This window comes from Lissotriton helveticus, chromosome 12, assembly GCF_964261635.1.
Source record: "Lissotriton helveticus chromosome 12, aLisHel1.1, whole genome shotgun sequence".
Taxonomy (NCBI): Eukaryota; Metazoa; Chordata; class Amphibia; order Caudata; family Salamandridae; genus Lissotriton; species Lissotriton helveticus.
Window position 1 is genome coordinate 904,687,683 of NC_136073.1, and position 17,293 is coordinate 904,704,975.

At 48.2% G+C, this 17,293-nt stretch overlaps 1 protein-coding gene across 3 annotated transcripts in view; it reads left to right on the forward strand.

Moving 5' to 3' along the window:
• The window catches only part of MINK1 (misshapen like kinase 1), a 631,604-nt gene that overhangs the window by 300,948 nt on the left and 313,363 nt on the right, over positions 1-17,293 (forward strand). For all 3 annotated transcript variants that reach the window (XM_078670621.1, XM_078670619.1, XM_078670620.1), the window contains exon 7: positions 2,385-2,515. In XM_078670621.1, coding sequence (XP_078526747.1) covers positions 2,385-2,515 — 131 coding nt within the window. The remainder of the gene's footprint in view (positions 1-2,384; positions 2,516-17,293) is intronic.

The window sequence follows — 17,293 nt, forward strand, 5'->3', positions numbered from 1 at the left end:
CGACACATAGGCAGGTGTTTTTAACGTGCAGCACAAAACCACTATGACTGTCCTTTGTGCCTGTTATTGATGAGCTGACGCCTTCCCTTGATCCTTCAGGGGAAGAGGAAGTGCAGTCATACGAGGCAGTCAACCGGCATCTGTTATGGCGTCTGGGGAATCGAGCCAGTGTCTTTCTGACTTGAGAGACTGAGTTAAGGATGATGGGCACACTCCGAACACTGCTCCTGAGCCTTCCTGATCATTGCAAGCAATGCTTGAGTCATTGTAGAGTGCCTAATCCCATGAGGTGCATCTTTTCTTTGAAAAGTGAGGCGCTGAAGCATCATCCTCATTGCTGTCCTCTCATCGTAGACCAGTAACCTATGGGCAGAGGAGGATCTTCAGAGACTGATCCACTGCCCCCTCAGAGTCCAAACACCAGCTCTGTCCTGTTCCTGGAATGCAGCGGGGCAACCCGGGGTGGCAGCATCACCGCAGGTACCTGCAGCTCAGTCCCCACAGCAAGCATGAGCTAATTAATGAAAGACTCACGTCTGAGGGACTTGAATTCTGAATCTTAAAACTCTACCCTGAGGTGTTCCTTTGTCTTTTCAGTGTCTGAAATTGTCTGAACTGTTGCCATTGACATACTGTCAGCCTCTTTTTGTATTATTTCCAGGAATCCTATAGTTTGCACAAGATCAGAGCTTCTTTTACACAAAGTCTGCCTCTCATGTCACACTTTCCCTACACAGCATGTTGTGCTTTATCTTGCTAAAAAGGAACACAAGCAGATAATGGACGGAGCGCTGAAACTTTTCAGACACTCACCACCAGTCACAGATCTGGGTTGAATCATTGTTCTTTAGCCTACTTTGCCACCTCAGTTCAGACGCAGCCATATGCAAATCAGTCTTGACCCTGTTCCTTATTGGAACAGTCCAGCCCGAACTGCCAAGCCAGGCCTTCCCGGACTGGAAACAAGCATCCTGGGACCGGTTATGGGGAATTACTCCATATCAGCCAGGCTAGCTTGAATCCAGTGGCAAAGTCAGCATGGGACCCACGTCTGGGCATACCCTGACCTGCTTGGCAGTTCAGGCTGGACTGTTCTCCTGAGGCATAGGGTCAAGTCTGATTTGCATATAGCTTGGTCTGAACTGGGGTGGTAAAGTGAGCAAAAGAGCGATGGATTCAATAAAGATCTAATAGTAACTGGGGGTCAGTGTCTGAATAGTTTCGGTGCTCCGTCCATCATCTCCTTGTGTTTGCTGTGCTTTATCTTGCTGCCATTATGTTTCCTTTCTTAACCCACATGGGTTCTTCTGCACTGTCCCTTTGTCTTCATGCATGTTGTTCTCCTTTCTCCTGTAGCATGCTTTTCAAAGTCTTACTAAAAGTTGTGGCAAAGGCAAGTCTCTTTTAAAAATGTCTTCAAATGGGCTTGCATATGCTTATTGATATCAGTGGTTTGTTTCTCCAACACCTGTAGACTCCCACCTGTACTCCTGTGCTCTTGTAGAGCTAGGATCTCACAATCTGGAAGGAACGTCTGTAACCTAAACTCTCATCTGCCCCTGAAACTCAGAGAAGCCAAAAAACAAGGGCATGAACCCATAGCATTTCATATCCAAGGTGCCATGTGTGGTGCCTCATTGGATTCCAGTTTTCTGGGTCTGGCTGTAGTAAGGATCAGACGGCTGTAGATAGGATCATTGTTTTATCTTTTGCTATCCTTTTCAGGGGATGCGCTGTATGCTTTCTACCATGAACTTGCCTAAACCCCAATCCCCCAATGCTGAAATGGGACGCGTTGTTTTGTCATTAGTCAACACATTTCTTTTTAATAGTGTTGTGTTGTATACTTCCTTCTAAAATTTAAAAGTTAAAAAGTAATACTTTGAGTCACAAGAAGGCAGGCACAACTCCCTGTTTAAATGCTTTTGGCAGAATTGAGTGCTATTTGCTGGAACAAAAGTGAAATGTATACAAATTATGTCATGTTCCTCAAGTGAAATCACAGCTGTGCTAACTATAGGGTACACGTAGGAGGAGGCAGCATTTTAATCAGCCAGAAACTATGCTTACATGAAGGTATTTAGGTTCCTTTGTTGAGTCCCCTCTGCCATTTGAGATGCCTTAGTAATCTAGCTCAGAAGAATCACAACCCTTGAAACCATGTTTCCGGTTTAATTACTTTTTCATTCCCTACTTTGTTTCTGCAGCACAGCTTTCCATACTTCGGTCTGTTCCTCAGATTCACATCCACACCTTGGGAAACTTGCCTCACTTCGATAGATGTAATCTCCTGATAGATCTCTCAGTCATGAATGCAATGAATGGTCACTTGCTCAGTTGACCACTGGACTCTGAATGACTCTCGTGTTCTGCTTTTGTTTCAGTGGACTTCGGGGTAAGCGCACAACTGGACCGTACAGTCGGCCGGAGGAACACGTTCATCGGCACGCCATATTGGATGGCCCCGGAAGTGATTGCATGTGATGAGAACCCTGATGCCACCTACGATTACAGGGTTAGTAGCTCGCTCTTTGTTTGGTTCCTTCCTCTAAATGTTAACTTCACGTTGTAATATGCAGAGCGGGTACTTCTACATTTCCAGAAGTGATGTATGCAGTCTGGCACATATATGGATGCTTCGAGTAAAGTACTTTAGCAAAGTAAAGAGAGGATACACCTGCCGCCTTCTACTTATACTCTCTGCATTGTGTGAGTAGTAGTACGTCTCATTACTTAAGCAATCTCTAGTGCCCGCTATGGATTTGTGGCAAATATCACTCATGCTGGTGCAAGACCCAGGCGCTCATGGAGTACGCTTCCCATCAAAGAACCCTCTGTCTGGGTGCCGCCAGCCTCCACTATTACTATAAATATCTGGACTTTTGGTAACTTCCCCTCCTCCCTCATGTACTCTCTCTCTCTCTCCTTCCATCTGACGTCTCTCTGTATAATAACTGGGCTCCTGCACCCCCCACTATTACTATAAAAGATCAGGATTTTTTCTAACTTCCCCCGCCTCCCTCATCCAAGGACCTTGCAAACACTCAAAAGTGGGAAAGTACCATGGGATTACTTGAATGCTTCCGCTCTGTTTTTACCATTTAGTTTGACAAACAATGAAGGACGCAACATATACGATGCTACATCTAGAACAGTTACCATTTTCTATACCAGAAACTGATTCAGCATGTGGTTAATACATTGGGTTATTTCATTGCCTACCGCTATCTTCCAGTTTACGGCCTGCATGCAACACTATCCAGTTGGTAGATATGAGCCCCTCGGGAGTAGCTATATCCATGAATTGGAGCATAGCACTGAAACTACTATGCTCCACATCGTGGACAATGCCCTCCAAGCCCTAGACCAAGGCAAAACCTGCCTTCTAATCCTCTTAGATCTATCCTCCGCCTTCGATACGGTCAACCATGAAAAACTACTCGAAAGCCTCAAACTCAGGATGAGTCTGGATGGTGCGGTCCTAGAATGGTTCAGGTCCTTCCTCCATAACCGATCTCAGAGATTCCTCATTAACGGCAACCTGTCAGCTCCCACCCCGGTCACGGTTGGAGTCCCCCAAGGCTCAACCCTGTCCCCCACCCTCTTTAATCTTTACTTAGAGCCACTCACCGAAGTTCTTCGTACCGCCAACATCTCTTACCATATGTACGCGGACGATACCCAAATATACATCAATATCTCTTCGCTCGAGGAGATCCTCTCCCTGAATGAGACCCTGAAACTGATTGTCCAATGGCTAGCCGCTAACCAACTCAAACTCAACGCAAAGAAAACGGAATTTCTCCTAATCTCCCCTTCAAAAGCCAACCCGGAGATTCAGATGTGGATCAAGGCCATCACAACCCTAAACTGCCCACCGACCATTGTGGACTCTGCCATATCCCTGGGCATAATCCTAGACTGTAACCTGAACATGCGAGACCACGTTAATTTGATGGCTCAAGCAGCCAGATTCCACCTGAGCTGCCTGTGGAAGCTGAAACCTTTCATCGATGCTCCTGACTTAAAAATGGCAGTCCAAGCACTAGTCATGTCTAGACTGGAATATGGATGCTCCACCCTTACTGGTCTACCCAAGATCCCCTTGGCAACTTTAAAAGCCTGCCTCAACGCAGCCACCAGACTACTCACCGGCACCAGGAAATTCGACCACATCTCTCCATATATGAAAGCGCTGAACTGGCTCCCTCTAGAGGTCAGAATCCAGTTGAAACTGGCATGCATTACACACAAGGCTCTATATGCAAACTCCCCTGCTTATTTGGCACAGAAACTAGTGGTATCTAGAGGAAGCAGGAACTCCCGGTCCGCTAGAAACCTCTTACTCCAACCTGCCTTTTTTCAGAAAAAAAGAACCTACAATAGGGCGATCACCGGGGCAGCACCAAGAATTTGGAACTCTTTCCCACCCGCCATCAGAAGAATCCCTTCTCTAGCACGTTTCAAGAAGGAGGCCAAAACTTTCCTCATGGGTAAATTCCTCGTCTAAGGCCTGCCCTCAATCACCACATTGTGCCTGATGAATCGAAGACTATCGCTTCTTCCCCGGATCACCAGTTCTCCCTGCAGAGAATATGTGGGGCCTTTGTTTTTACTGACTATAACTATGATTGCAAACTTGTATCCCCCTTTTCCCCCTATGTTCTCAACACCCCTGCCCCTCGCCAACCTTTTGTATAGTTTTGTATATTTCTGCACTTTAGACTTTTGTTTGTTCACCTCTGTATGTCATGTAAAGCGCTCTGATACCCTCACGGGTCAAGTTTGCGCTCTATAAAACACTAAAAATAAAAAAATTAAAATTGTGGTCCCTGCCTTTCACGTTTCGGTTTCAACAAGCAGTTAAGGAGGTTTTCCTTACAGGGGAGGATTGTGATTCTACCGTAGGACACTCCCTAGTCTGCAGACAAGTAAAACTTCACGGTGCCTGCAACGTTTCGGCCCCTCATCTGGCTTGTTTTTTAAAGGAGACCCCGGTCCCAGCTATTATTCCTGCACTAACTTTGCTTTCTAACTGCAGTTATCGGCTTCTAAATAATCACAACCCGTATATAGTAACGGTTTCACAATGTGTTATGTGTTGCAGCAATGTCCTGGTTCCACCCCCGCACGGAATTGTAGATAGTGCGCTTTGGCCTTCCATTCCAACTTTGAAAACAGATTTCAACAAGCTAAGCAGACTCAAAGTGTTTGTGTTTCAACGAGAAGTGGCTCTCACATCAGCTCGTGAGACCTTTGAGTTGTAGGTGGCAAGAACCGCAAGTGAGATTTAGTCACTGCTAAACACGAACCTCCCACTCCATTTTGGAGAATTAATTCACCAAATATTTAATGCATCTGATACGTTAGGCCCTGCCCACTTTTTTAAACTTGTCAGATCCGGACTTGTCAGCTCTTTTCTGATTATTTTTGGAGTAATCCAAGCATTTTATCCATTCTATTTTTTCCAGCGCCTTTGGAGGGTTTCCCCTATTGCTCCTGTTGATTTGCGGCATACTTGTACTTCTACGGCTTCTCCACAATGGCTGCTCGGCCTTTGTGCTGCCATGCCCGGTCCAGTTGCCATTGTACCATGATCGAATGCAGCAGCTTTTTGGTCTGATTCCATTAGAAGCTCCTAATATCGACTATTGGCTGACCTTTCGTTATGCCTACTTTACCTGCGTGCAACCTGTGTTCTACTGCCTCCGGGGCCCTCTTCAATGGGCCCTGGATATGTGCCTCTCCAGTACGTCACACGCTGCACTGGATTATGAACTGTTGATGGGTCCATTGATGGCCCATGACCAGGACTGTTCTGTTGGTAGGCGCCCTGTGTGCGATCCTCTACTTGAGTACCTGTGCTCGTGCACAGCGCCTCTTGGATCGAAGTTAACGCATGTTGCCCTGATATGCTCCTTACGGCCTCTGGATATGAGGAGCATGTGTGCTCATACGACTTACTTAATTGGATGGCATACCTTTTTACTATGGAAGGGTCAGACAACATACTAGAGTTTATGGCGTTCCTCTTTTCCTGCAACATGTTTGACTCTGAAGATTCGCTGTGAATGGATATGCTTTTCGGTACCCAGTTGGCTGTTTTTAAATGTAAGTACAAAAAAATTGTGTCCGAAAATGTTCTAATTGGGATACCATTAAGGCGCTTTGCCTCTGATTTTTGTTTTAGCCCAGTGTTAACGACCTGACCAAGGGGAGGGTGTCACATGGCCCATGGAGACATTGTCGTCTTCTCTAAGTTCGCATGAGCACGCTGCAGCTTGCCCGCTGCTTTGCACATGTTACTACACAACTTTATTTTTGCAATAATTCCTATAGCTGTTGTCACATGAGAACTCATCGCTGTTTTCACTCTCTGCATATTCCTGGGATTTCGACTGAACATTGTGAGCAAGGTCGAACAACAATGCCCCTTGTTATTTTGTTCTGGTCCGGCCTTAGCACTTAGACAAAACATACTGATGCATCTGTTTGGACAACATACTATGGTTTTCGTGTCTGTCAGATCTTATTGTGGACAAGTACAAGAGTGCGAGCAAAAGGGTGTGTCCTATTACCGCGATTCCTGAGAGATCTGGGAGTGTTGTGTCCTGGGGTGTCTAATCATTTGCTTCTCTGTGAGTGAATAGGAGAGCAAGTGAGACACTATAGCTAGTCTGTCCAGGGCTCTTGGGTACTAAGGTGGTAGGATGACTCAGTCCCTATACACCAAGGTCCTATAATCCTGCGCATTGTTCTGTTTTTGGGCAGAATCTCTGCAACAGTACTGTGTGCCTTCTTTTAAGCTCTTCCCCACACGGTCTCTTTCTGTATAGAGGCTGCTGCCTGCCTTTCCCTTCGTGCCACCTCTACGCTCCTGAGGAGTTTGTTTTAGTTCTCCTATTGTCTTTTCCAGCACATAAATGCCTTTTCATACTTGCAGATCTTTGATCAACCAACGAAATGATGGTCACATCTTTAGCTGAGTCCACATTCCATTGTCAGTGTGGACAGTGGCTTTTAGCAGGGTGGAAGAACAGTCTGCATGGCGATAGAGACAGATCTCCTGTGTCCTACCGAGGATTACTCACCTTCAGCTGGCTTGATGACCGTCAGGAGCTGAGGCAAAGGGGAAGTTCACTTATGATCTTTGACTCTCCAGGCTCTTGGGTGCAAGTGGTCGTGACCTGTTCTCTTTCACTCTCATCTCCTAACAGGCTCAAGGCAGGCCACCCCCTCACATTTGCTTTCTTTCGCCAGATTGTAAAGTTCCTAAGTGAGTGAAGGAAACATACTGCAGTGTGCAGGAGCAGGGGACGAGGGTCCGCAGCGCTGAGATTCCTTGAAGAGGTGATCTTCAGTTGCTTTCTGAATCAGGAGAGAGTGTCAGTTTTGAGGTTGACAGGAAAGTTATTCCAGATATTGGAACCATGGATTTAGAAGGCCTGTGTTCTGGGGGGTTTTCTTCCTTTTTTGCAGATCCACAGTCTGGCGATGTCCTGGTTTGTGATTTCCAGAACTCCGATGCCAGACTCATCTTCAACCTCTCACACAGAATTCACATCGCACCACACCTCAGGGAGCTCCACCTGTTCCAAATACACAAAAGCTCTAATTTTAAACACCTCATACACATATTCAAGGCACTACACAACTCAGGCCCCACCTACCAGATACCTTCGCTCGCAGAACTCCGACCAGCACCCATTCCACACGTACACAAAACCAGATCAGAAGGACGGGTGTTCTCTTACTTCACTCTTAAAGTGTTGAGTGGCTCCTACTTCACATCAGAGCCACCCCCTCTCTTCTTGTATTCCGCTAGGAGCTGAAGACCTGGCTTTTGAGTTAACCAACTTACCAAAGTTAGGGCTCAGCACTCGCACCTGCTTAGCGCCAGGATTCCCTTGGGGGTCATAGTGTTCTTTACAAAGGCACTTAACATACGTGGAGTAGTCCACTGAGATGGTTGTTTTCTTGGACAAGCAGAGAAGAGTGACATATTTGTTGGACTTGTAAGTGGTACAGTTGGTCGTGAGGATTGTGTGCTTGGGGGGGGGGCGGCAGTTGAATGTCTTCAATATTTTGATGCGGTGTGTTGTGGGAAGTGGATTCCTGTCAGAGGGCTAATGCGCCGAAAGGGAAGCCGTGGAGTAGAGTATTTCTTCCTCCTTTATGTGAGAGTACACGGGTTTGGCTAGCAGCTCTGACGTGTTGACGGAGTGATTGTTAAACGTTTTTCAGGAGGGACAGCTGATACAGTGCCACTGTTTTCTTTCTCCTTGTGTTTCTTGAAATAGAGGTGGGTATTGAGGATACATATTGGGGGGGTTTGCATTGGCCCAGTTTTGGAGTATCAAGACATCTAGGCTCATGATGTTGAGAGAAATTGTGACTTTTTGTTTGTTGTAGAGAGAAATTTTGACTTTTGGTTTGTTGTAGTTGCGAAAGATCGAATGCATTTGAGGCAGTCTTTGAGTGGCTAAATCTCGAGAGCTGGGTAGAATTTCAGATAGAGTTGGTTGTTGATTGGATGTTGGTGAATTTTTATTTTGCTGTTGATGAGCGTAGCTCCGAGGGGCTCCATGAATAGATCGAAGATGCCTGAGAGGACAGGATTGGCCACGTGGTACTCTGCAGGTGACGAGGAGGCTTCTCGGATCTTGAGGTAGCCGTCCAGATGAGCTGGTGATGGGTGCTAAGGTTGCTAGAGAACCAGTGTGAAACAGTGTCTGGGAATAGAATTGTGTTGTCACAATGATGATGAGGGTGGACTTGTTGGCTGTTGAAGGCAGTGGGGCTGACGCAGCACCAGGAGGCAGAAGGCTAGTGATAGATCCTGGGTCACACAGATACGATGCCTTTAATGCGCGTGGGTATCCTTTTCCTTGCCCAACATGACGTCAGGATGTCTCGCATCCTGCACCAGTTTCTGGTGACTCTCATTGCTGTCTCCCTTTTTGGCAATTGTTTTCCTTTTTAAGCTCTTGAGAAAGCCGATTACTTTCATATAGTTTTTAGCTCATGTTTAACGTGCAAAGTGAGGCGGCTGTTACTTTCCTTCTGCTCCCTTTGTAGCTCTCAGAACCCTCATAGGCCTGGGTCCCCAGCTGAGCTCCCTCTTATCTCACACACCTGCTCCCAGCCAAGACACTTTAATTAACCAGAAAGGCCGTACAAATTAAAGCCATTACCAACTGCCCTTCAGTGCAGATGTGACAGAGGTGCCCTCTCTTCCAGCATTGGTGCTTTCATAAATTGACAAGCTTGAATCAATCCCTCTTGTCGAGCTGGGAGTCTCACAGAAACTTCACAATAGCAGTAAGCCCACGTCTGCAGAAACATGAATAGGAACATTCACTTTCAGCTTCTTAACCACATTCAAAAATCCCCAGTGTCCAACCAATGAGGTGAAAATACACTGAACTCTACTTCTTCAGAGGCCACCCTACTTCAGATTCCCAGCTGCATGCTGTGTGCTTGGAAGAGCTTTCCTCAGAAACACAATTTGTTTCCAGCTTTACTTGTAATTCAAGACTTGTACGTTTAACCAAGGGTATTTCCTCTTGTGAGTTTACCATGCTGTCTTGTAGCTCATTGAGGCTTCTAATTGTTTTCTGTCACAAACCAAAAACACACTGTTAAAGCCCTGTGTCTCTTGTGGGGAAAATAGAGTTTGTGCTGACGATCTTCACGATGACTGCATTTATTATCTGTGCCCCAGCTAGAAGGTGCATGCAAGATCTACCACACTTTTTCCACCAACAACCATGATGGTCTCCTACTCCGGTGGCTTCAGACTAAGAAGACTTAGTAAGCGGCTTCTTCAGATGAGTGTTTCATGAGAGAAATAAACCCCACAGAACACACTGGGAGGGTGAAAAATGTGAAAGGGTGAAATCTGACCATCAACAAGAGGTGACTTCTAATGAACTGTCCAGTAAGGCCACATCCAAGTCTGAAACATTAGGCAGAAGTGTCTTCGGTGGCATCTCTTGCTAAGAAAAAGGCTTCAAGATCTTTGTCGACGAAAGCATCATTTATGAGTAGCCTGGGAGATCGTTGCCACTCCACTGTCAATATCACAACCTGTTGCAGTCTGGGAAAGAAACCATTGTTGATGACTGCACCATCAGCGCCACTCATCATGAACCATTGTTAATGACTGCACCATCAGCGCCACTCATCATGAACCATTGTTAATGACTGCACCATCAGCGCCACTCATCATGAACCATTGTTAATGACTGCACCATCAGCGCCACTCATAATGAGCCATTGTTAATGACTGCACCATCAGCGCCACTCATCATGAACCATTGTTAAATTGTGCACCGTCAGCGCCACTCATCATGAGCCATTGTTAATGACTGCACCATCAGCGCCACTCATCATGAACCATTGTTAATGACTGCACCATCAGCGCCACTCATCATGAACCATTGTTAATGACTGCACCATCAGCGCCACTCATCATGAGCCATTGTAAATTAGTGCACCGTCAGCGCTACTCATCATGAGCCATTGTTAAATTGTGCACCGTCAGCGCCACTCCTCGTGAGCCACTGTTGGTGAGTGCACCTTCAGTGCCACTCCTCATGAACCACTGTTGATGAGTGCACCCTCAGCGCCACTCCTCGTGAACCACTGTTGGCGAGTGCACCCTCAGCGCCACTCCTCATGAACCACTGTTGATGAGTGCACCCTCAGCGCCACTGTTGATGAGTGCACCCTCAGCGCCACTCCTCGTGAACCACTGTTGATGAGTGCACCCTCAGCGCCACTCCTCATGAACCACTGTTGATGAGTGCACCCTCAGTGCCACTCCTTGTGAGCCATTGTTGGTGAGTGCACCCTCAGTGCCACTCATTGTGAGCCATTGTTGATGAGTGCACCGTCAGCACCACTCCTCATGAGCCATTGTTAATGACTGCACCATCAGCGCCACTCATCATGAACCATTGTTAATGACTGCACCATCAGCGCCACTCATCATGAACCATTGTTAATAACTGCACCATCAGCGCCACTCATCATGAACCATTGTTAATGACTGCACCATCAGCGCCACTCATCATGAACCATTGTTAATGACTGCACCATCAGCGCCACTCATCATGAACCATTGTTAATGACTGCACCATCAGCGCCACTCATCATGAACCATTGTTAATGACTGCACCATCAGCGCCACTCATCATGAGCCATTGTAAATTAGTGCACCGTCAGCGCTACTCATCATGAGCCATTGTTAAATTGTGCACCGTCAGCGCCACTCCTCGTGAGCCACTGTTGGTGAGTGCACCTTCAGTGCCACTCCTCATGAACCACTGTTGATGAGTGCACCCTCAGCGCCACTCCTCGTGAACCACTGTTGGCGAGTGCACCCTCAGCGCCACTCCTCATGAACCACTGTTGATGAGTGCACCCTCAGCGCCACTGTTGATGAGTGCACCCTCAGCGCCACTCCTCGTGAACCACTGTTGATGAGTGCACCCTCAGCGCCACTCCTCATGAACCACTGTTGATGAGTGCACCCTCAGTGCCACTCCTTGTGAGCCATTGTTGGTGAGTGCACCCTCAGTGCCACTCATTGTGAGCCATTGTTGATGAGTGCACCGTCAGCACCACTCCTCATGAGCCATTGTTAATGACTGCACCATCAGCGCCACTCATCATGAACCATTGTTAATGACTGCACCATCAGCGCCACTCATCATGAACCATTGTTAATGACTGCACCATCAGCGCCACTCATCATGAACCATTGTTAATGACTGCACCATCAGCGCCACTCATCATGAACCATTGTTAATGACTGCACCATCAGCGCCACTCATCATGAACCATTGTTAATGACTGCACCATCAGCGCCACTCATCATGAACCATTGTTAATGACTGCACCATCAGCGCCACTCATCATGAGCCATTGTAAATTAGTGCACCGTCAGCGCTACTCATCATGAGCCATTGTTAAATTGTGCACCGTCAGCGCCACTCCTCGTGAGCCACTGTTGGTGAGTGCACCTTCAGTGCCACTCCTCATGAACCACTGTTGATGAGTGCACCCTCAGCGCCACTCCTCGTGAACCACTGTTGGCGAGTGCACCCTCAGCGCCACTCCTCATGAACCACTGTTGATGAGTGCACCCTCAGCGCCACTGTTGATGAGTGCACCCTCAGCGCCACTCCTCGTGAACCACTGTTGATGAGTGCACCCTCAGCGCCACTCCTCATGAACCACTGTTGATGAGTGCACCCTCAGTGCCACTCCTTGTGAGCCATTGTTGGTGAGTGCACCCTCAGTGCCACTCATTGTGAGCCATTGTTGATGAGTGCACCGTCAGCGCCACTCCTCATGAGCCATTGTTGATGAGTGCACCGTCAGCGCCACTCCTCATGAGCCATTGTTGAGTGCACCGTCAGCGCCACTCCTCGTGAGTCATTGTTGATGAGTGCACCCTCAGCGCCACTCCTCGTGAGCCATTGTTGAGTGCACCCTCAGCGCCACTCCTCATGAGCCACTGTTGATGAGTGCACCGTTAGCTCCACTCCTCTTGAGCCACTGTTGATGAGTGCACCCTCAGCACCACTCCTCATGAGCCATTGTTGTTGAGTGCACCCTCAGCGCCCCTCCTCATGAGCCATTGTTGATGAGTGCACCCTCAGCGCCCCTCCTCATGAGCCATTGTTGAGTGCACCCTCAGCTCCACTCCTCATGAGCCATTGGTGATGAGTGCACCCTCAGCGCCACTCCTCATGAACCACTGTTGATGAGTGCACCGTCAGCGCCACTCCTCATGAGCCACTGTTGATGAGTGCACCCTCAGCACCACTCCTCATGAGACATTGTTGATGAGTGCACCCTCAGCACCACTCCTCATGAGCCATTGTTGTTGAGTGCACCCTCAGCGCCCCTCCTCATGAGCCATTGTTGATGAGTGCACCCTCAGCGCCCCTCCTCATGAGCCATTGTTGAGTGCACCCTCCGCTCCATTCCTCATGAGCCATTGGTGATGAGTGCACCCTCAGCGCCACTCTTCATGAGCCATTGGTGATGAGTGCACCCTCAGCGCCACTCCTCATGAGCCATTGTTGATGAGTGCACCGTTGGCTCCACTCCTCGTGAGCCATTGTTGATGAGTGCACCCTCAGTGCCACTCCTCATGAGCCATTGTTTTTTTTTTTATTTATTTTTATTGATTATAAGCAAGGCAGAAACAAATACAGAGTGCTGTTACGGGCGTGAGGCCAGACAGTTAATAAGAGAAAAATCAACATTACATGCAGGGGGTGGGGGATACATAGGGGCAAACAATAAATCAAAATTACGATCCGTGAAAGCAGGGCTAGGGAGACATCGGAGTATCAATGTTATCTATCAATGGGGGAGTGCATAAATCTCCTCTGTAAGCGTTCCACAGTCCCCACACACTCTGCCATTTCCGTGGACGGCCCCGGGCCACATATACAGTTTTTTCACGAAACATGCACCAGTCCATGTTTTCCTTCCAAAGTTCGACCTGAGGTGGTCTTGGGGAGCCCCACAATTGTGCAATGTCATGTTTTGCTATCATGGCACCCAGGGTCGCCCATTGTGTTTGGGCCGCATTATAATCCGTGGGCTCCCAGACATTCAAAAGACAGCGCCTAGCTTCCGGTAGGAGAGAGACACCCGTGACTTCCTCCGTCACCTTTTATACTCCGTTCCAATAAGCAACAATCTCAGGACATTCCCAAAGAATATGAAGAAACGTCCCCACCGAGCCACAGCCTCGCTTGCAGAGCCCCTCCTCAGAAAAACCCATACGGACTAGACGGGGACCAGTGACATATACCCTATGCAGAATCTTAAGTTGGACCAGTCGAAGTCTCGCAGGAATCCCAATCTCCTTAGGCGAGGAGACAGCAGACTGCCAGTCCTCATCATCTAACTCGAGACCGTCTTGGACCCACCGGTCACGTAGTAGTAACAGGAGATCTGCTCTGTCATTAATCAGTTTCTTGTATACCAGGTAGATTGTACTGTCTGGAACGTGGCCATCTAGCAATCTATCCTCCAGTGGAGTCGATTCGGGAACCGACTCACCGCTAGTGAAAACCGACATCAAAGCATGACGGATCTGGATATATCTGAAATACTCCGAGTCACCCAGCTCGAATTCCGTTTTCAAAACATCAAAAGACTTCACCTGTCCCTTAACCCACAAATCTCGTACCTTGCTAAGTCCAATGAGATCCCACTTTTCGAACCCCTTGGATTTGCACAAACTACCAAGCCTTTCAAAGTCAAAGAGCGGGGTCGCCAGAGTCAGTCGGCCCCTCCAGCCCAATGAGGCGGTAGCATCATGCCACACGCGGACGGCCGTTCTAGTTGGCCCAGACAACGACCTGATCACTGATATAAAGTATAGAGCTCTAGAGTAGTTACCCCCCAGAAGCAACAGTTTATCCATCGCAAATGCCGGGTTCAGTGCAGGGCCATACATGCCATGATTGATGGCACCAAGTTGGGACGCCCAATAATACCTCCTGATATCCGGGAGTGCGATGCCCCCGTCGTACCACGGAAGCGTTAACTTTGCCAGGGCAATGCGTGGTCGGCCATCCCATATCAATTTCCTCTGGAGGCCCTCAATCTTACGAAAATAACTGGCGGGGACCACATCTAGCGTGTTTTGGAGTGCGTATAAGAACCGAGGCAGGGACATCATCTTAAAAAGGGCCGCGCGCCCTAGTGGGGAGAGTGGGAGCCTACGCCAACCCAAGCCATCACGCTGTAGCCTAACCAGGGGAGGAAGGAGATTACGTTTGTATCTAGCCACGGGGTCTGCGGTAATCCAAATACCCAAATATTGAAATCCTGCCTGTGTCACCTGAATGGGGCAATTCCGTGGAGGAAGGGGCGGGTCCCCCGAAATCACGTATAGGTAGGACTTCGCCCAATTGATCATCAAACCCAAGTTCCTCCCGAAGGAGGCTAGGACATCACAGAGAACCATCAAGGATTTCCTGGGCGAGGTCAAATATAGCAGAATATCGTCCGCATAAAGCGAGATACGATCCTCGTGTTCGGGGGACCACCGAATTCCTCTTATAGATGGCTCCCAACGAACCCAGGCGGCAAGGGGCTCTAGGGCCAAGGCGAACAGAAGGGGTGAAAGCGGGCATCCCTGACGGGTGCCGCGCCCAAGATCAAAAGGAACCGAGACTCGACCATTCACCACCACCTGCGCCAGGGGGTCCTTATAAAGAAGTCGCACCCATCCTATAAACCCTGTACCAAAACCGAACTTGGCCAGTGCTGCCCACAGATACGGCCACTCGATAGTATCAAAAGCCATCGTGGCGTCCAAGGACGCCAAAATGGCCGGTTCACGCAATGACGTCGCCCTCGCGAGAACTCCATGAAGCCGTCTGAGGTTCAGGGCGGTATTCGGATGCGGAATAAAGCCGGATTGATCCGAAAGAACGAGGTCACCAATGACCGTGATCAATCGGTTCGCAAGGACCTTAGCTAGAATTTTTGGCTCGGCATTCAGGAGCGATATAGGCCGATAAGACCCACACTGATCTCTCGGTTTCCCCTCCTTATGAATAACGACAATCGTCGCCAGCCACTGGTCCCGAGGGAGAGTGCCACAGTTACGAGATTCCAAAAACATATCTCGCAGATAGGGGGCTATCTTATCAGGTCGCAACTTATACAGTTCTATCCGCAATCCGTTCGGTCCCATGGTCTTACCAGAACGCAAGGAACGAATTGCGATGGCAACCTCTTCCGCGGTTATCGCAGAGTCCATAAAATCCCTGTCTTCTTCAGTAAGCTTGGGGAGGGCTATGTCTCGCAGCAATAAGTGGGAGTCCTCTTCCGGTCTGTCCGAGACAGAAGAATACACAGCTTTAAGGTGGTCCGCAAAGCACTCAACAATCTTAGTCGGATCAGACACCCGTGTACCGCAAGCCAACTCAATCTCAGGCACTACGCGGTGGACTCTCTCCTTTTTGTCCAGCCAAGCAATCAATTTCCCTGCCTTTTCTCCCACATCATAGAGGCGGCCCTGTTGCTCGCGGAACATAGTCTTGGCCGCTTCAGTGACCAACGCCTTGTAATCTAATTGCTTTAATCGCAATAGATGCATGTTCGCGCGGGTAGGGTCGTGTTCCAGAACAGACTCCAGGTCTGCTATTTCCGTTTCAATCTCAACCACAGCCTCATCTCTTTGTTTTTTGACACCTGAGATCAGCAACAAAGCCTGTCCCCTCAAAACCGTCTTAAGGCCTCCCAAAGCGATATCGCAGATGATACGGAACCCTCATTTTCTAGGAAGCATAGGTCAAGTGATTTTATCAGGTCAGATCGTGTTTTAGGGTTACGAAGGTACCAGGGATTAATTGGCGCAACCCTCCCTTCCGATCCCACAGAGAGTTCAATTCGAAGCCAAACAGGAGAGTGGTCAGAGATTCCCCTAGCCATGTGCCTAATTTCCGCCACAGACGCCGCCTGTGCGGCAGGTACCAAAACATAATCAATTCTCGAAAGACTACCATGTGCACCAGAGTGAAATGTATACTGCCGTTGGGAGGGGTGCAACAGTCTCCAGCAGTCAGCCAGACCCAATGTACCAATAAAGTTGTGTAGCCAGCTCTGTGAGCCCTTGAGGTCTCTCTGTGGGTGTCTATCAAAAGTACCTGAGACGACCGCATTAAAGTCACCACCCAGTATCATTAGCCCCACAGGGAGATCTAGGAGAGTCCGCCCTAGGTCCGCAAAGGTAGTGGACTGCAACCCGTGGGGAACGTAGACTGATACCAGGGACAACGTCTTACCCTCCCAACGGCCAGTAAGAACAACATAGGGGCCTCTATCGTCCAGTATCGTTGTGTCGATCTCCAGAGGAAATGATTTTTTATTTTTTTTAAACAATCTTTATTGCAGATTTTTATTAACTTTACATTTGGCCCAGCCCCCCACCCACCTCCCCCCAGGAGACCAAGAGGTAATTATACAATCAAACATAAGAGGATACAGATCACAACTCAGTAATTTTCTAAGATGAGGAAATATGTACAGATATAGAAACAAGAAAGGAAAAAGAAAAGAGAGGAGTACATAAACATGAAAGGAGAGAGGAAGAAGATCTCATAGAATCTCAACATATTCCTGTTTCTAATATCTCCCATTATTCTCTCTAATCATTCTCTTCAATCCAGTCAAGTAGGGGACCCCAGATCTTCATTCCTCTTCTACGAGTATTATACCCTTTGTTTCTATAGATGGCAACTTCAAG